The 20006-nt window shown below is 44.3% G+C and overlaps 4 protein-coding genes across 4 annotated transcripts; 2 read left to right on the top strand and 2 right to left on the bottom strand.

Moving 5' to 3' along the window:
- Positions 1-1462, bottom strand: BCR41DRAFT_362849 (hypothetical protein; the record flags this gene model as incomplete). Its single annotated transcript, XM_022025792.1, has 3 exons — positions 1-296; positions 380-519; positions 658-1462. Coding segments are annotated over 3 exons (1215 nt in total), but the record flags the coding sequence as incomplete, so codon positions are not given.
- Positions 1463-1798: 336 nt separating this feature from the next.
- BCR41DRAFT_425963 (hypothetical protein) lies at positions 1799-3187 on the bottom strand (the record flags this gene model as incomplete). The annotated part of the gene is made up of 3 exons (XM_022030658.1): positions 1799-1943; positions 2088-2552; positions 2637-3187. Coding segments are annotated over 3 exons (1161 nt in total), but the record flags the coding sequence as incomplete, so codon positions are not given.
- Positions 3188-7185: 3998 nt separating this feature from the next.
- On the top strand, positions 7186-8158 carry BCR41DRAFT_362844 (hypothetical protein; the record flags this gene model as incomplete). The annotated part of the gene is made up of 2 exons (XM_022025791.1): positions 7186-7811; positions 7947-8158. Coding segments are annotated over exons 1-2 (616 nt in total), but the record flags the coding sequence as incomplete, so codon positions are not given.
- On the top strand, positions 7676-9132 carry BCR41DRAFT_362842 (hypothetical protein). The gene is made up of 4 exons (XM_022025790.1): positions 7676-7811; positions 7947-8253; positions 8341-8509; positions 8639-9132. Exons 2-4 carry the CDS (start codon positions 8117-8119, stop codon positions 8918-8920), a joined length of 588 nt encoding a protein of 195 aa, XP_021876445.1. The 5' UTR covers positions 7676-7811; positions 7947-8116; the 3' UTR covers positions 8921-9132.
- Positions 9133-20006: the final 10874 nt, after the last annotated feature.

Raw genomic sequence — 20006 nt, 5'->3', positions numbered from 1 at the left:
GTGTGCCGGCACCCAAATACTTGTGTCTAGCGTCGTGCGCGCTTTGCAGCCGGAGCAGGCGACTCTTCCGTGGGCTTGTACTTTGCAGGTCTCTCTTGTCTCTCAATTTGAGCAAGACCGATTCTTGCGATGTTTTCCGCCCCTACTGCGTCACGGTCGAAGAATACCTTACATGTCCTGCAATATTTAGAGCGAGGGTACACCGTCTCTAAAAAGCTATCGCAGAGGGGTCGGGGACAGCGGGCGCTGGTGTAAAATTCGTGCGCTCCTACAGCGAAGTGTCCTCGTGCTTTGACCTAAGCGTTTCAAATGGCAGTCGTTTATTAGCAAGGCTTTTATGGCTTTCCAGCTTTGCTTACTTTTTTAAAAACAGCCATACCTGTGTGACAAGATGCCTCGTTATAGCAGTGTGCTTGCTGGGAACTCCTTTACTACTTTCAAAGGACCCTAGGCCGACGACAAGTACTCCTTTATCCCCAAGCATCTTCAACACTCGCTGTACCGCGTAGCCGAACGTAGCTCGTTGAGCCTTTCGTAGGTCCCATTTTTTTTTTCAGGTGCCATCTGGACTCGTAGAACTCTTGAAGCACATCCAAATTCGTTGATCCTGTCTGTGTCTGAGACTCCTCGTTCATCCATTGAAAGTACTCATTATACGTTCCCTTCCAAACACAGGGATGGCGCTCTCAACCTCAATCATTCCTTTTTCACGCTTCCTTTTGTTCAACAGGTGGTTGAAGCGGAGGACAGGGAGGTACAAGAACCTGCTTCTCACCTTTACCGTTTGCCGCAAGTTAGGGTTGTGAGGGTCCAGCGAGGAAAACGTAAGGGCGTTAACAATACCAGGATCACATCCGACGATAGTTGTGGTGTTTGCGGATGGGCATCGCCCTGGTTTGTTGAATGTGAGCTCAACGTTTTCAAGCAGCTTGGAGCTCCTCTTCCAGTTTATGTTTGCGTAGTCTTCATCTGTTAGGTCTTCACCGGCCGCCTTTGAACACGTCGTGTTGAGAAATCCCTGAGAAAGCTCCAGTTCTTGGCTGGGGTCTTCTTCATCTACGTCAGACTGCTGCTGTCTCTTCGTCTGGGTTGTGTCATAGGCAAGTAGATTCAGAACTAGACCGTTGGTAGAAATCGTTCCTTTGAGTTTGAACCGAGTTAGATCTTTGTCCTGTGACTGCAGGGATACTTTGTCTTGATATCCACGAACCATGCGATCACCTCCAATGTCACAAAAGAGAGCCTGTATCAAAACCCCTTTTGTTCCCTGTACACACTCATACATTGCAGTCTTGGAAGCATTATTGAGAGGCAGAATACGCTCCAGCAGCTGCTTGGTATCTTCGTTCGCCCAGAGGGTGTCAACTAGGGCGTGTTCAGACAGATACACATACCCGGGTGACCAGGGGGACGTAGGAAACTCTGAGTATTTTTTCACTCTTTTGTTCTCCCGCAAAAAAAAACTCAATGTCGCTCATATCTTCGTTTGTTTTCTCGACATCAAACTAAAAAAAAAAAAAAAAAAAAAAAAAGGTGTGAATAAAGAGCATTTGATTGCAGAATATGCATGAAAATACCCCTACACAAGCTATACCATTGCGTTCCTGCAGTGCTGCCTTAATGATGTCTGTACTTGGCCCATTAGTAAGTCTGACGCTCTTGGAAATGTGATCTTTTTGGGATCAAAGCCTTGGACGTCCCCCAATGTGATGTCTATATCCTTTATTGGGGAAAGTTCAGTGGTGGCCTTGAAATGTTCATAAGCGAGGTGATGATGGGGCGTTTCTACCGCCTTTCCTTGTTTTTTTGCCCTCGCGTAAGCTGAATTGGGGCCACCTTGACCACTCAAAAGAAGGGTGGCGAGACGGAAGGAATAATCATTGCTATCCAAGACCTCGTCCAGTGCCTTTTTCCTCGACTTTGCTGCCCCTGGTAACCGCATGATTGAAATATGCCAGGATCATAATAAGTAACGAGAACGAAAGAAAGATGTGTTTATTATGATCCGGGGATCTTCGTTAAATAAAAAGGGTAAAAATCTTTGCTATAGTAAAAACCCATGTAAATGACTGCTAATCGCAACAATGATCCTCTCAATGCCCAAGGCGATCGCCCAGTATGCATAGCGGCGTAGTCGGTTGAGGACAACAACTGCCCCTCGGACCTGGCTTGCAATACTATCCCTTTCATCTGCGTCCAGTCCGCCTTTCCTTGCCATGGAGGCCTTAAGGGACCCAATTGTTAAGGCCTTGATAGGGTGCTTACTGCTGTAGCTGTGATCAACCTTCGTAGCATCCTTCAAGTTCCTAATTGGTGCACCTTCTTTTTTAGCCCTGTGGGGCTTCTTGCCTTTGTGCTTCCGCTTTTGTTTTTTCTGTTGCTTCTTTTTTGCCTTTCTCCGACGTGGTGGATGCTTAAGGCCCGGCCTATCGTGCTGACAGCAGTTACTGATATCAACTGTGCGCCCATTCAATATGCTCGGCTTGTCAGAAAAGATGGGCCGGAACTGGTTCCTATGTGACCCTTCCGCTATATAGAATGATGGTACGCCTCTACATTATTCAAGAAAGGGACTAACGATTAGTATTGGGGACGTCTGGTTTCAAGGCCAAAAACTATAGCTTGAGCTTTCTTACGTTCTGCGGCGCTGCGGTCGCCTTTGCTGAGCCATTCTATGGCGAAGATCCTTTCCATTGAGTAGACGCTGCTTGAAGTTATCGAACTCATTGTTCGATGGTAACGCTTGGGCCGACGTTTGATGGCCGGAAGTAAAAATGCGGAGAGCTACACTGAAACGGCCTTCCTCAGAGGCTACGTTCCTTCCCAACACCTTACTAGCTTCCCTTAGGTAGGCCTGAAGCATTTTATTATAGTTCTCGTTCCACTCAACCTTTCGAATTAATCGAAGATTAGTAATCGGGCCTAACGTCTCGAGGTTCCTTGAGTAGTCATTGCCTGCGATGGCACAGAATAACACCAGATGCGCGTGTGTTGGCAGTCTTAGTGCTTGGATAATGTTGTCTACGTCGTAAACCCCAAACTTCCGTCTACGGTGCGGAAGGGGTCGCACTAGGAAGCAGACTCGTTCGTACGCAAAAAAATCAGAGTCTTGGGATATCACGATCCTATCATTCTCCTCATCATGGCACCCTATGCATGGGTCCGCTGCAATACCGACGCGTTTCATCCTTTCCTAGGGATTGTTATAACCATGGCATGATTGTGGAGTGGCCGCCAAAATAAAGTTTGTTTATTTCTTCTGGAAAACGCTTGTGTTTTGTGTTTTGGAATTGCAGAAAATAAATAAGACGCCGCGATGTAAAATGTGTTTATGCATGTACAGAAACCAAAGAGATGCTTCAGCTGCTTATTCGTGCACACAGTGATTGACGAACAAAAAAGGAAACAAGATTTGCGAAACAATTAAAAAAAAAAAAGCCCGCGATGAAAGAAGGCATGTGCAGACAACAAATAAACACAGCAGCTGTTTGCTCGCATACATTTTTTTTTCACCGTTGTGTCTGTATGTCTTTTAAGCTTTCTGTCTGGCCGTTTAACACAAGGAATCCTCAGAAAAAGAAATACCTCGCATGATTGGTGCCAGGTCTGAAAACACCAATAATGCAATGCTGTACGTGGAAGATAGGGTCTAGAAACTATACCATTGTTATGCAGACTCACCGAAATCAACTTGTGATCACAACTGCTACTCATGCCCTCTTGCCAAGGACTTGAACAGGCATACCAACCCCTTCTTCCTGGCTCTCATAACCGCTCACATCCTTTCGATGCATTCTTTCGCCGTTTATGTCCACTACATCTGAACCACACACAGTTCACCACTCACTCCAACAGAGATATTTGTATCACCTTGGGTATGATATGTTGCTGTGGTTCCCTCTGGTTTCAACAGGCCCAACAAACGCAGTGTTTACCAACCCAGATATATCAAGAAGACGAGGAAGCAAATGATGTGACAAATCAAGTCTTGCCGAGCAAGCTCTATGGTGCGGTAGAATGAATCAACTCAGATTGCCATCCTTTCAAGTCGATACTATGGCGAATATTATCACTGCTATTACACCAGTCAATAAATAAACAACACAATGGGCCCCCTAAGAGGATGCTAGTGTCATGCGAAAGCCTTCAAGAGTTTTTTTATTGGCACAAATAAAGAAGCCAGGATAGCTCCATGACAGTTTAGTTTTCGGTCATTTATTTCGACATCGAAATAAAATTTCAAGACAATGCCCATGAATTGCTGGATTTTAAGCCCATTTATAATGGCAAATTTGCCAGGTTGACTGTTTAAGGGATAGCACATACGATAAGTTGTTTACAGACTGCAATTTTTACGTCGGCGAAAGTAAGGTTCAATATCCCGATGAAAATCCTTGACGAAAAAAATATTTGCGAAAACTCTCTAGACTATTGTATAGTCGAACTTGCAATATCCAGACATCCCACTGTCAAACTTGTCCGGATAATAATTAGGTTTTACTAAATTGGGTGGTGATATTGCATTTACGGGTTCCCCGAAATGCACATCTGGTGAAATGTCCGACAAGATTTGTCTGACGAAATATCCGGACAATTCTACGCCTCCACTACGCCTCTTTGCCCAGCCCCACTACGCCCCATGACTTCCACACGGCGTCCCCGAATAGTATAAAAGCCATCATTATTGTAGCAGATTAGGGCAGACTTGAACAATAAATCATTTTTGAACCCACCACCGCTTGCTACTATTCACAACATATCACCTGTTCCCTTACATTAAACAATCGCATCCAAGCATCAAAATGGCAACTGGAAAACGCTCCACAGAGTCGGCTCTTGCTTATGAAGTGACCAAGAAGACCAAATATACAAAGTCTGAAATAAAAACGATTGAACGCAAGCGGAAGGAGAGGTACTTGGCTTCAAGATTGTGCAAGGAATTGCGATATGTATGCTCCCCTTATCCTTCCTTCAGTTGACAACCACGCCATCCCAATGGCGAAGGTGTGTTTGACTCTAGAACAAAAAATCGAGCTCCTTGATATATACGAATATCTTTTGCTTCGACAAAAAGATATCTCCCACAATGTAACCTTTAGAAGCTTCGACAACAGGCTCCGTTGTATCCAAAGGGCGCATGTTATATGACTCAGCGAAAGAATTTTCAGCTTGAGGCGGTGCTCTTAAAATGGCTGCCTGGAAGATCAGCAGAAGCGAAACAATCCAGTCAACAAAAGGATGATAAAGCAAGCGGCTAAAACCACCTATATTGTCCTCACCGACCAGAAAAATCCTTTTGACTCGGACTCCAACAACATGATGCCGTCTTTTTCAGCTTCCTGGTTCGATGCTTTCAAAAAGCGTCATAACATAACGTATTGCCAGCTCCACGGAGAAGCAGCATCGGTTGACCTTAAGGCGATTGAGCCTGAACTAGTCGAGATTCGGCGGCTATGTTCCCAAGCCTGACAACATATACAACTGCGATGAGACAGGATTTTATTTCAAGGAGCTGGAGCACAAGTCTTATACAACGCAGGTCTCGAAAGCCGGTATCAAGGCAAATAGGAGCTGCCGTGTTTCCATTCTATTTTGTATCAACGCTTCGGGCACATCGCTCCTCAAGGCAGAATCCATGAGTGCATTGAAGACACTAGTCATTGGTAAGGAGAAGCAACTACTGAAAACCTTGGTAAATATTAAATATTAGACATTAACTTGATGTGATATATTTTATATACTAGGCAAAAATATCGCCCAGGGCATTGACGAAGAGTCGGCAAGTAAGATGGTTGTGAGGAAGTCTGAATCGGGGTGGATGACAAACCATATCTTTGTGAAATGGCTGAAAGAACTCGATGACCAGCTCACGGAGCCAAGCCTACTTCTCCTAGACTCAGCTCCACAACACAAAAACATTGATATGCGCGACCCTTTTATCAATTAATCCTGGAAGCATCTCCGCGTCCGACGACTCCTGGTGAACCCAACATCTGTTACGCAGCCCCTTGACGCAGGTGTTATTAGTGTGTTCAAGCGAGCATTCCTTGAGATGCTTATCCGTGAGTCGCATCTCATCCGAACGTTTGACATGGTGAAGGCTATTTTTAATGGACACGCGTGGTCGATTATCCCATATGCATGGAATTACGTTAAAGTGACAACACTAAGGAATTGCTTTGCTGAAACGCCGGTCCTCCCTGAAGAGATGCGGCCGCCCTTCAAAACCATGTCGACTACCAATGCAGAGCAGAACCATGAGCTCCGGTACACGCGACGTCACCTTTATGAGAGGCAAGAAAGGACGTACTTCGAGCACTTGGTTGCCTCAGTGAATGAGGCAAACGGCTGGAACCTCAACCGCATTGCGGAGAAAGATGTGCAGGATGTTTTGGAGGATAAAAATGGGCCATGCCCTTCTGTAGAGGATTGTAACTTTCCTGATCTTTCCGATGGAGCCCAAGAACCCATTCCACCCCCTGTGAGCAGCATGCATAGTTCACCTCTATCGAAGGAGTCACTTCATACTTCGGTTGAGCTACTGGCCAAGTTGTCTGGTGGGCATGATATGCGCACTCCGGAGGGAATGGAGGCCATGCTGGATAATGCAAAAAAAAAGTAACATGAGTAGTGTGCGCCATTTTTTTGAAAAAGCTTGTAAGAGCTTGTGAAGACGAGAATAGGGAACAGGTATCTCCACAAAAAGATATGCAGGATGGCTCCCAACGAGACGAAGAATTCCAGAATCCTTTTAATTAAAATATAATTATTCATATTTCATTGCGATCGTTCATTGATTTTGGTCGCAGTATCTCCTTTTTTTCGCTTGCGAGTGTAGACCTAGCTCTGAACCACGCTATCGCCTCGTCCTGCCAATCCAACTTTGGCTGGGTGAATGACCTGTAGGTCCTGGCGACTCTCAAACTCCGTCAGCGCCCGTTTCAAGTGGTGCCAGACGAGGACAATGGAGACCACGTCGGCGGCCAGTTGTGTTTCGAAAAAAGCTGTCACGTAATCTTGTCCAATCAACTTCAGGTGTATTAACTGTTTAACATTAAGTAGCACTGAACTTCTTCAACTGTACTCAGCGGTTACAAGTAATACATCGTAAGGTCCGTAATTGATTTATTCATTTAGAATTATTCATTTAGAATTATTAAGTGGGCTGTAGATTTCATGAGCACATTCTTAGCGAACCTTTGCTTAGTACGCGGCGAGGCGGCGGAAAGACGAGTTGGATCGAACAATGTTATAACATCATATCCACTTAATGATTCTTTGATTTCTTTTGTTTTTGTGTAAATTGAAATTTCATTACTAATATTGAATCGTTCACGAGAATCATGAGCGTATAGAATCACAAATGCGAAGCGTATCATCAGCTCCACAGGAAAACCTACCTCCTCTTCATCCTGCCGACTCAGTTGAACCACGTGTGAATGACCCGTTGAGTTGGGCACAAAAGAAAGCTAAAAGGGGTGAAGATATAGAAATGTCGAAATTCGCCGAAGAGCTTGGGTTCCATTGTGAGGAAGATGCACATCCGCTATTTATGCAAGTTTTACAATCAACAACTGTACCGTATATCATAAGACGACGTTCGCTTAATCAGTACAAAGTGTGGAAGGCATCTAAAGGTGGTGAATTTTGGGCAGACCGAAGAATTCGCTATCAAGTCCGAATGTCCACGAAGTCGGCTGTAAGCGAGATAATCGAAGGAAGTGGGGCTGTTAGAGAACATTATATCAGCGTCAATAATTCAACTTTGATTCCACTTTTATCAAACAATTTCGAGGTGGGTCCGAAACGAGGTAAGAGTTACTACAGTATTATTTATACTTATATTTGATATTGTTTGTTATTGTTTGTTGCTCTCATTCAATATTTGCATGGCCGACGACTGATAGTGCTATTTTCGTCTGCTCGCACTCCATTATTTGACTGAGGCTCGGGCTTATCATCACCAACACTGTCGCCTCCGCGCCGTCCGCTCTTTAATATCAACAACGATGAAGGAGCTGTCACAGGAACTTTCGACAATCACGAACAGCTGTCTAGCGGAGACAAAGGTGATGAGGGTGAGGTATTTGGACGACCTTACAGTGGAACTGTAGATATGTCCTGGATTAAGGAGCGGCCAGAATTCACATTCCGTTTCCCGCTAACAAAAGACTGGGGACCTCGGATAACTGAGTCCTACAACAAGATCAGGCAGAAGACATCTTTGAACTTCAAGCAAATAGATCAGATTGCGTAAGTAAGTTTGACTCCATACAAATGAGATTCACGTTCAAGCGAAATTACACAAACTAATCGACGTGATGAAATGTATCAATCTAGGCTGCTCTCTGGTGTCCTGCATTTTGACAAAGAGCATGTTGGATTCAAGACTGCTGAGATCTCAGCTATCACAAAGGAAGTTCTCCGTCGGTTTTATACCAGCGAGCTGCAAGAGAAAGACGTAAAGCGGTCGGTAGAAGCAGCCGCACTATGGAGCGCTTGGGTTCAGGTTCGCGGATATGGCTATGGTTGTTGTTGACATTATGTTTTTTTGACTGCTTGTTTGTTTTGAGCAATGCATAATGGGCACCAATCACCTTTTTTTTTTTTTTTTTTTTTTTTTGGTTGTTGACTGCAGAATTTGGGATCAATGAATCTCTTGAGCTACCTATCCAAGGACCTTGAAACCGCCGAGGAACCCGAGATCAATCTTAGGTCGGTCGTTGACATGATAATGGGATCCTATTACACATGCCAAGAAAAAGACATATTACCTGTTTTGTTTGTGGCTCTGTATGTGTTTCGACACTACAATACATGGTGCGAGATTGAAAGTGAAAGTGATATTATGTCGTCCGTCATCGTGCCGATTTTACGTGAATTTATGAATATACCAGGCCATATCCAATTCAAATGGTAATATCATCCTGATTGTTTAGCCGTTTGCATATAGGAAGATGGGATGTTCTTTTGGTTTAATTGTCGTTATTCCTTTTAGCGGTCTTAACAGTGCATCGACTGCGGGCGAGAACAGAAAAGCTGCTTTGGCTCAGGATGGGCAAGCCAGGCAACCCGACATTGTGGGTCGAACAGAGGGAAAACGTGAGGTATATTATGGAGAAATCAAGGGTATCCACCCCACAACACAGTCAAAGAATGCGGATACCCTCCGCATTGCCATTTTTACAAAAGACAGCCTCGATGATCTACTCCCCGGTCTTGAAGAAGATCTGCCACTCATAAGCTTCCAGTCTGTCGGCCCTGAGATAGTGTTTTTCCTTGGTGCAATGATTGGCAATACTGTCATCCATGCAAGGATCTCTGAGCTTACAATGCCAACCTGTTCATCCGAACTTAAATCAATGGATCAAATCTTTTTCTTCCAATTGTTTCAGATTCAATCATTGGTCCGGATTACTAGCAAGTGCCTAAAGGGAAAGCGACAGGGGCATGTAAAAGACAACAGTCCATTTCCAACACTGAGCATGCCTCATCGAAATATGAAGCTGGGAATTCAGTCCAAATTGAAGGTGGTCAAGCGCGGGGGCAAAGATGTCATGGAGGTGAAGGAACTCAAGCGCAAAAGGAGAACAGCGGAGGCGTAAATGATATGAAGGAGGAGGAGGACTCAGTATAACTCAATGCTCTCTACACTGTTCTATTGTCGTACGTTAAGAACTAATCCCAGTTATTCCGAACTAGTGCTTGAAGGTCGTCATCATAATGGATCTGCTCTTTCAGATAGTTTTCTGTTTTTAAGTATACTTTCTTTAACACCAAAAAAAAAAAAAAAAAAAAAAAATTGTGAAGCGACATGATAAGAGAAAACTATCCAAATGCAATAAACAAAATCGTCTCAATATGTTTAGCAGATGTGAGTGAGAAAATGCAATAGGCAACGATAGAGCCAAGGGAAGGCAAGACCAAGAAACAAGGGAGGGAAAGCCGAGCCCGGAAAAAAAAGGTCTTGGAAGCCTATTCCACAATATCGAACGTGTTTCGTTCCTTTTGTAACTGAAAGGAACGCAATCGTCGGACATTTCGCCAGATGTGCATTTAGGGAACCCGTAAATGCAGTATCATCTGAGTATATATATTTTATAAAGTTTAGAATATCACCCAATTCAGTAAAACCTAATTATTATCCGGACAAGTTTGACAGTGGGATGTCCGGATATCATAGCAATATTAGTGTTTACCGATAGGTCAACACCAGCCCCAAGATTGACAGAAGTAATCAAAGACCAGACATCATCTGATCCGCGGTCATCTCGACCAGCATTGAAATAAAATCACCATGTCCATAACTGTTCGAGTCTTTCCACAGCCAGATGCTCCTAAAGTGAGCAAAAGCTGGGACTATGCGACAAAATATGTACAAGGATCTCTTTTGCCTTGTTATTAGAGTCGCAGCTCATATAAGAGCCATCCAAACCAGGAGGATCAAAGAATAGGAGTGATGGTCTATGTGTCGCCTCTCTTTTTTCTGACTGAAATCGACGCCAAGCATCTGGGAAGCCTGACATTGCGCCGTCTGTTACTGGTAATTTAACGGTGCCATAAATATAAGCCTTGATAAATCAGACCAATCCTTGGAATAAAATTCCTTCTCAATGCTGCTAAACCGTTTATTGGCTATGAGTATTTGAAATACACAAGTTAGTAAAAATGGTAAATTGATGAGTATCAAATATAAAACATAAAGGCATTTTTGCTTACGTTCTTCAAGGGGTATACGAAAACCAAACTGCGGTTAACCGCCTATGAACGCAAGACACAGAACATTTGGTGAGATTATAAATAAGCGTGGATATCCCAGATATCAAGGACCTTTTCCTCCTAATCTTTCATCCGTCTGGCATGAATTGATGTGAGAGGGATGATTCTGGCGAGATTGATGCCCTCAACAGCATGTAGCATTAATATACCGAGAACTATTAATATACTGACGACACAATCCAATGTTGTATCACATTTTACCGGTCAATCGCGTGGCAGCCTTGGCCACATTCTTGATGTTTTTTTATTCCATGTCCCTGGACGCCTAGAGATTCAAGACGCGCCGCCTTCACATACTGTAATAGTTTATTAAGTCAAATTCCAGTGTATGCCCATTAATAGGCAAAATGTTTCATAGGTTTCACGTACAGACACAGAGACACAGAGGTTAGAATTCAGGCACATGTCTTTTCACTACATCTAACTGAAAAGTAGAAACTAAAAGTATCTTTAGTTACACGCGCGTAGCGCGCTCACAAAGCGGTCTGATCTGATCAACACCTTGCTTCATACTCAATTCTTCATTCCCGCATTCCATTCCACTCATTCCACTCATTCCTCATCTGTACTCATTCCGTACTCAAAGGAAAATAACGCGCTTGAGGGAAGCTAACAATTGATCAAGCTCACTAAGATAGCGATTGAACAATTGAAATATGAGGAGAGTATATTCTTGAACTGGACTTGACAATATGAGCTAAAAGTATAAAACCATGTTCGCTTACATTTTTCTTTTTTATTCTTTTCTTTTATACATTATACATCATCGCTATTTATTACGATAACCACTACTTGCAACACTTGATCGTACTCACAAATATCTACCCAATTCCCTCAACAAAAAATATAAAGTAACCTATCAAGATGCCCCGCACTATCGCTTCTTCTTCTTCTGGCAACGCTGCCTCTTCATCAATAAACTCAGGTCCAAGCGGGACCTTCTTCGAATTTAGCGTGAAGCAAGGGAAAGAAGGAAGAAGTGGCTATGCACGAAAGGCTAAGGAAGCCAGAGATGAAAAAGAAAAAAGGAGAGAGATCCGCGAGGGCAAAAGAAGGGCCTGTTCTGTAGGCGTCCACAACGTCTCCGAGGAACACACCCCTCGCAAGCGGATCTACTCCCAAGGCACGATTATCGGTGCAACAACTGATAACTCTTCCAGCCACCTTCAGTCGCCTTTTTCGTCTGAAGAAACAGCAGAGCAGAGAAAAACCTGTGCTAACCATGTTCTCGAATCTCTCCTCGCCAACAAGAATCCCTCAAAGACATTGCTGCAGTACAAGACATACTTGAAAGCTTGGCAGGTAAGTTTATTATTTTGTTTATTTGTTTATTTTATTTTTTAGGACAGTCAAATTTTTTTTTTCATGCTTCGTAATACAAAATATGCAAATACAATATAAATGATAGGTGTTCTGCAGCACAAGAGAAAAAGCGGACTGCAGCGTTGACGCAAGAAAAATGTTAAAGTTTTTCGAGGAGGTTGTTTTCAAGCGCACAGTAAAGAAATATATTGATTCAAACGCGGGATTCAGTGGCGTCGTTGGAAAGGCTTCATCACAAGCGGCCAGATCAGTGTTAGAGGGCAAGCTGACTCGCGAAAATAAGAGAAAACCAAAGGCTTGGAAAGCAGAGACAGAGGAAAGTATTTTTCAGGATGTTGTCCATGAGCTGGAGCAAAATTATAGCCAACGTAATTCACAGCCTTATGAGACTCCGGCATTTGAGGGGTTTGAGGAAGCCTCCCAAGGTGACAAAGACGATGCAGGAAGCGAAGACGAGGAACAAAATCACTCGCAACCAGCTGAAGAAGAGGCCCTCATGTCTGCTGAACCACAAGCCCTCATGGTCTCCTCCATTGCGGAAAGAGCAAAAAGTAAATCTAGTGTAATCATGTAACCAAAATAACCTTGTTCAAAGCTGTGGCTCACTCTTAATTGACATTCTGACACTTCATTTTAATCCAAATATAGTTCTTTCGCATCCGCAAACTGATGAGACTGGCCGAAGATTCATCTATGCGCCTATCTCGATAGAAACAGTGGATTGTGCCAGGAAGGCATTAATTTATCTCTACAAGGAGCAAGCGTCATCAAAGGTGGATTGGCCAAACCCTGCACCTCATCCGCGCAAGGATATCCCGCTGAAGGAGGCTATCGAGGAATACGAGGGGAAACTAGTGTACGACACCTCATTCCAGGGATCGACGCGCACTGATACCTGTTCTATTCGCGACCCCTATAATGAGAAGCAGTTCATTCGGATGGCCCTCCATACGTGGGGTATGAAGCCAATGCTGCGGCTAAAAGGGAAGCGAGTGTACCATGCGGAAGGTAGATTTCAATATATGCGTGAGCGCCTTTGCATCTTGGCACGACACCATATGCTGCTGCGAGATGAAGACATTCGCAATCTTAACCTATCTGATGTGTTCAGTATCATGTCTTCCCATCCGGCAAGTGGGTCCCAGCCAGCTCTCGGACTTACGTTTTGCATATCTCGTGGCAAAACAAATAAAAAGGGTGTTAAGCTTTATGCAACCGCCTTTCGTCATAAAGTTTTTTACAGGTGTACTGTAGGAGCGTTTGGCTTCTACATGTTAGAACGATTTATGGTAAGAGATTTGTGCCATTCTTGTCTCTTCTTACTGCAATATAGGTTATGTACTTTCCTAGCTCGTTGTTAAATGTTGGGTCGCGTACCATTCCTATAATAGCTGGATAAGGAGGATGTCCCAAACTTCGCTGATCCTGACGATTGGTACAACATCAAGCTTTTGGTCGCGGCTAGTACGATCGAGAAGCGCAACGCAGGCCTTCGCAAGAATGCTGTTGCACCAAAGACTCAAATCGATGCCACAGCTTCTGTGATGCGAACCTGTGGCATTTATTCGACCAAGGTCACTCACGCCGGTCGACACGCAGGAACATCAGATGCGTACCGTCTGGGCTTAGGCTTGGAGCATATCCGTCACCTTGGGCGTTGGGTAATGGGACAGATGGAGAGTTTCTATGCTCCAAAGAACCCCACCACTGGCGCGTTTTATATGGCTCATTTCAACAAGGAACAGGAACCTTATATCCTTGAGCGTAATCTCGTTATCCCTGACTTGGAGCTGCAGAGGAAAATTTTCCCTTGGATCGAAGGGAACTTTAACAGCAGCGTTAGAGAGAATGAGGAATGGGTCAAGGATTGTAATGATGCTATGACAGATGTAAACCCGGATCTCATCACGGAGGACGACCTGCACTGGGGAGGCTGGCAGGAGCGTATGCGCCATTCGACAGCGGCTAGGGATCAAGATGAAGAAACTACGGGAAGCTCCGCCGCAACGGCCAATAAGCTCATGAACAGCGCAATGATTGATCGAAGAGCTTTCCTACTATTGCTGGTACAAATGAGGAGAGTTATCCTTCAAGACGCCGTGCTGTACCTGAAGCCTGACAGCAAAGGAAGGACTCTGAGCAATAAGCTTTTAGAATCACTTCCAGAAATCTTTGAGAGTCAGCTGTTCCTTGACTTTCAGAGAGAGCTCCTTCGTGCGATCGAAGTGCATCAGCAGAGCGCCAATGTTGTCAATCCATTAGTCCCAGTTGACAAACATGTGGTCTCCAACGCGCTAAACAGCCTTAGTCACCAGAATGCATCTCTTGAAGCAGCTATTGCTCGGCAAGGAGCACAAATGGCACAGCAAGAAGCACAACAAAGGGCGCAGTTGTCTGCCATGAGCTCAGAGCTCGCGACGCTAAAGCAGCAAATGGAGATAGTGATACATTTATTGCAGGATCCGTCAGCTCGCCAAGCTCCAGCGCATCCCTTGAATTCAGCCGGTCTTCTTGGGCCATATCCCCATACTATGCCAAGCTATCCTGCTCTGCGCAGAGTCCCTCAACAGCAGCCGTTTGCGACGCGTCCCCCACAGGTACCTCAACAGCACTCATCGCTGGTTCAAGCTCCTCTACATTGCTTCCAACGAGCGCCAGAGCCATCGCATCACTCGTCCCCAGGCCCCAGCTCATCAAGCGCCACTTTCAAATGGAAAGCAGACCGCGGAAAGCTCACAGTGGCAGATGCTTGGGATGAGTTTCATGGGCCCCTTGCAGCATTTAAAAGATTGAACCCGAGTTGGCCAGTGAATACATCAGACCAAAGGGCCTACAATCGACGATATGAGTTAATTAGGCTGATCAACGAAGCAGCACGAAGGGAAGGTCGCAATCCTGAAGACATTGTTGCTGAGTGGTCACAGGCAAATGAGGGAAAGACTATTAACTCACTGTTGATATCCATGAAAGCTAGGGAGCAAGAGGATCCTGAAGATGACCAATAAATGACAATACACTTCCCAGGTAGGTAACAATAGCATATATAGAAGCATGTACGATAGTAACATATATAATAATAGATATAGTAATAAAATACTAAATGCATTAATTGCTTTGCCAAAAAAATAAAATAAAAAGAAATTGGTATGTTTGTGAGTCGCGCGTTTGCGATCCGTTTGGCGTTTGGTAGCGTCTAAACGCACTTTCTCCTCATTTCCGTTGAGGGAAATAAATGGCGAATAGTATGGAGTATGGATAAAGGGAATGTTAGTTTAGATTAACTTGACCAGATGTGGTCTGTAAAAAGTCAAATAATACCAGAATAGCAAGGTATCTGAAATACTAATGATTGAAAAGGAAGGAATATACGCCGTTTTCACTACATTTTACGCATTCTGTGGTTTATATTGACTACATTATACGCACTTTGACTTAAATATACGCCAAAATGGTTACACAAACAAGACACAGAGCAGTGACAGTCACATTTCAAGACACAGAGCACTCCCTGTCTTAATATTGATTCAGATTCGCTCTATATACTGTAATAGTTTATTAAGTCAAATTCCAGTGTATGCCCATTAATAGGCAAAATGTTTCATAGGTTTCACGTACAGACACAGAGACACAGAGGTTAGAATTCAGGCACATGTCTTTTCACTACATCTAACTGAAAAGTAGAAACTAAAAGTATCTTTAGTTACACGCGCGTAGCGCGCTCACAAAGCGGTCTGATCTGATCAACACCTTGCTTCATACTCAATTCTTCATTCCCGCATTCCATTCCACTCATTCCACTCATTCCTCATCTGTACTCATTCCGTACTCAAAGGAAAATAACGCGCTTGAGGGAAGCTAACAATTGATCAAGCTCACTAAGATAGCGATTGAACAATTGAAATATGAGGAGAGTATATTCTTGAACTGGACTTGACAATATGAGCTAAAAGTATAAAACCATGTTCGCTTACATTTTTCTTTTTTATTCTTTTCTTTTATACATTATACATCATCGCTATTTATTACGATAACCACTACTTGCAACACTTGATCGTACTCACAAATATCTACCCAATTCCCTCAACAAAAAATATAAAGTAACCTATCAAGATGCCCCGCACTATCGCTTCTTCTTCTTCTGGCAACGCTGCCTCTTCATCAATAAACTCAGGTCCAAGCGGGACCTTCTTCGAATTTAGCGTGAAGCAAGGGAAAGAAGGAAGAAGTGGCTATGCACGAAAGGCTAAGGAAGCCAGAGATGAAAAAGAAAAAAGGAGAGAGATCCGCGAGGGCAAAAGAAGGGCCTGTTCTGTAGGCGTCCACAACGTCTCCGAGGAACACACCCCTCGCAAGCGGATCTACTCCCAAGGCACGATTATCGGTGCAACAACTGATAACTCTTCCAGCCACCTTCAGTCGCCTTTTTCGTCTGAAGAAACAGCAGAGCAGAGAAAAACCTGTGCTAACCATGTTCTCGAATCTCTCCTCGCCAACAAGAATCCCTCAAAGACATTGCTGCAGTACAAGACATACTTGAAAGCTTGGCAGGTAAGTTTATTATTTTGTTTATTTGTTTATTTTATTTTTTAGGACAGTCAAATTTTTTTTTTCATGCTTCGTAATACAAAATATGCAAATACAATATAAATGATAGGTGTTCTGCAGCACAAGAGAAAAAGCGGACTGCAGCGTTGACGCAAGAAAAATGTTAAAGTTTTTCGAGGAGGTTGTTTTCAAGCGCACAGTAAAGAAATATATTGATTCAAACGCGGGATTCAGTGGCGTCGTTGGAAAGGCTTCATCACAAGCGGCCAGATCAGTGTTAGAGGGCAAGCTGACTCGCGAAAATAAGAGAAAACCAAAGGCTTGGAAAGCAGAGACAGAGGAAAGTATTTTTCAGGATGTTGTCCATGAGCTGGAGCAAAATTATAGCCAACGTAATTCACAGCCTTATGAGACTCCGGCATTTGAGGGGTTTGAGGAAGCCTCCCAAGGTGACAAAGACGATGCAGGAAGCGAAGACGAGGAACAAAATCACTCGCAACCAGCTGAAGAAGAGGCCCTCATGTCTGCTGAACCACAAGCCCTCATGGTCTCCTCCATTGCGGAAAGAGCAAAAAGTAAATCTAGTGTAATCATGTAACCAAAATAACCTTGTTCAAAGCTGTGGCTCACTCTTAATTGACATTCTGACACTTCATTTTAATCCAAATATAGTTCTTTCGCATCCGCAAACTGATGAGACTGGCCGAAGATTCATCTATGCGCCTATCTCGATAGAAACAGTGGATTGTGCCAGGAAGGCATTAATTTATCTCTACAAGGAGCAAGCGTCATCAAAGGTGGATTGGCCAAACCCTGCACCTCATCCGCGCAAGGATATCCCGCTGAAGGAGGCTATCGAGGAATACGAGGGGAAACTAGTGTACGACACCTCATTCCAGGGATCGACGCGCACTGATACCTGTTCTATTCGCGACCCCTATAATGAGAAGCAGTTCATTCGGATGGCCCTCCATACGTGGGGTATGAAGCCAATGCTGCGGCTAAAAGGGAAGCGAGTGTACCATGCGGAAGGTAGATTTCAATATATGCGTGAGCGCCTTTGCATCTTGGCACGACACCATATGCTGCTGCGAGATGAAGACATTCGCAATCTTAACCTATCTGATGTGTTCAGTATCATGTCCTCCCATCCGGCAAGTGGGTCCCAGCCAGCTCTCGGACTTACGTTTTGCATATCTCGTGGCAAAACAAATAAAAAGGGTGTTAAGCTTTATGCAACCGCCTTTCGTCATAAAGTTTTTTACAGGTGTACTGTAGGAGCGTTTGGCTTCTACATGTTAGAACGATTTATGGTAAGAGATTTGTGCCATTCTTGTCTCTTCTTACTGCAATATAGGTTATGTACTTTCCTAGCTCGTTGTTAAATGTTGGGTCGCGTACCATTCCTATAATAGCTGGATAAGGAGGATGTCCCAAACTTCGCTGATCCTGACGATTGGTACAACATCAAGCTTTTGGTCGCGGCTAGTACGATCGAGAAGCGCAACGCAGGCCTTCGCAAGAATGCTGTTGCACCAAAGACTCAAATCGATGCCACAGCTTCTGTGATGCGAACCTGTGGCATTTATTCGACCAAGGTCACTCACGCCGGTCGACACGCAGGAACATCAGATGCGTACCGTCTGGGCTTAGGCTTGGAGCATATCCGTCACCTTGGGCGTTGGGTAATGGGACAGATGGAGAGTTTCTATGCTCCAAAGAACCCCACCACTGGCGCGTTTTATATGGCTCATTTCAACAAGGAACAGGAACCTTATATCCTTGAGCGTAATCTCGTTATCCCTGACTTGGAGCTGCAGAGGAAAATTTTCCCTTGGATCGAAGGGAACTTTAACAGCAGCGTTAGAGAGAATGAGGAATGGGTCAAGGATTGTAATGATGCTATGACAGATGTAAACCCGGATCTCATCACGGAGGACGACCTGCACTGGGGAGGCTGGCAGGAGCGTATGCGCCATTCGACAGCGGCTAGGGATCAAGATGAAGAAACTACGGGAAGCTCCGCCGCAACGGCCAATAAGCTCATGAACAGCGCAATGATTGATCGAAGAGCTTTCCTACTATTGCTGGTACAAATGAGGAGAGTTATCCTTCAAGACGCCGTGCTGTACCTGAAGCCTGACAGCAAAGGAAGGACTCTGAGCAATAAGCTTTTAGAATCACTTCCAGAAATCTTTGAGAGTCAGCTGTTCCTTGACTTTCAGAGAGAGCTCCTTCGTGCGATCGAAGTGCATCAGCAGAGCGCCAATGTTGTCAATCCATTAGTCCCAGTTGACAAACATGTGGTCTCCAACGCGCTAAACAGCCTTAGTCACCAGAATGCATCTCTTGAAGCAGCTATTGCTCGGCAAGGAGCACAAATGGCACAGCAAGAAGCACAACAAAGGGCGCAGTTGTCTGCCATGAGCTCAGAGCTCGCGACGCTAAAGCAGCAAATGGAGATAGTGATACATTTATTGCAGGATCCGTCAGCTCGCCAAGCTCCAGCGCATCCCTTGAATTCAGCCGGTCTTCTTGGGCCATATCCCCATACTATGCCAAGCTATCCTGCTCTGCGCAGAGTCCCTCAACAGCAGCCGTTTGCGACGCGTCCCCCACAGGTACCTCAACAGCACTCATCGCTGGTTCAAGCTCCTCTACATTGCTTCCAACGAGCGCCAGAGCCATCGCATCACTCGTCCCCAGGCCCCAGCTCATCAAGCGCCACTTTCAAATGGAAAGCAGACCGCGGAAAGCTCACAGTGGCAGATGCTTGGGATGAGTTTCATGGGCCCCTTGCAGCATTTAAAAGATTGAACCCGAGTTGGCCAGTGAATACATCAGACCAAAGGGCCTACAATCGACGATATGAGTTAATTAGGCTGATCAACGAAGCAGCACGAAGGGAAGGTCGCAATCCTGAAGACATTGTTGCTGAGTGGTCACAGGCAAATGAGGGAAAGACTATTAACTCACTGTTGATATCCATGAAAGCTAGGGAGCAAGAGGATCCTGAAGATGACCAATAAATGACAATACACTTCCCAGGTAGGTAACAATAGCATATATAGAAGCATGTACGATAGTAACATATATAATAATAGATATAGTAATAAAATACTAAATGCATTAATTGCTTTGCCAAAAAAATAAAATAAAAAGAAATTGGTATGTTTGTGAGTCGCGCGTTTGCGATCCGTTTGGCGTTTGGTAGCGTCTAAACGCACTTTCTCCTCATTTCCGTTGAGGGAAATAAATGGCGAATAGTATGGAGTATGGATAAAGGGAATGTTAGTTTAGATTAACTTGACCAGATGTGGTCTGTAAAAAGTCAAATAATACCAGAATAGCAAGGTATC

Source organism: Lobosporangium transversale (assembly GCF_002105155.1).
Source record: "Lobosporangium transversale strain NRRL 3116 chromosome Unknown BCR41scaffold_58, whole genome shotgun sequence".
Taxonomy (NCBI): Eukaryota; Fungi; Mortierellomycota; class Mortierellomycetes; order Mortierellales; family Mortierellaceae; genus Lobosporangium; species Lobosporangium transversale.
The sequence above is the reverse complement of the archived record's forward strand: the minus strand, read 5'-3'. Positions and strand labels throughout refer to the sequence as shown.

Bases quoted from the DNA above. Each gene is read 5' to 3' on its own strand.
- BCR41DRAFT_362842 (XM_022025790.1), top strand. From the start codon at position 8,117: ATGTCCTGGATTAAGGAGCGGCCAGAATTCACATTCCGTTTCCCGCTA. The intron at 8,254-8,340 runs GTAAGTAAGTTT...GTATCAATCTAG, and splicing joins AAGCAAATAGATCAGATTGC to GCTGCTCTCTGGTGTCCTGC. The intron at 8,510-8,638 runs GTTCGCGGATAT...TGTTGACTGCAG, and splicing joins TATGGAGCGCTTGGGTTCAG to AATTTGGGATCAATGAATCT.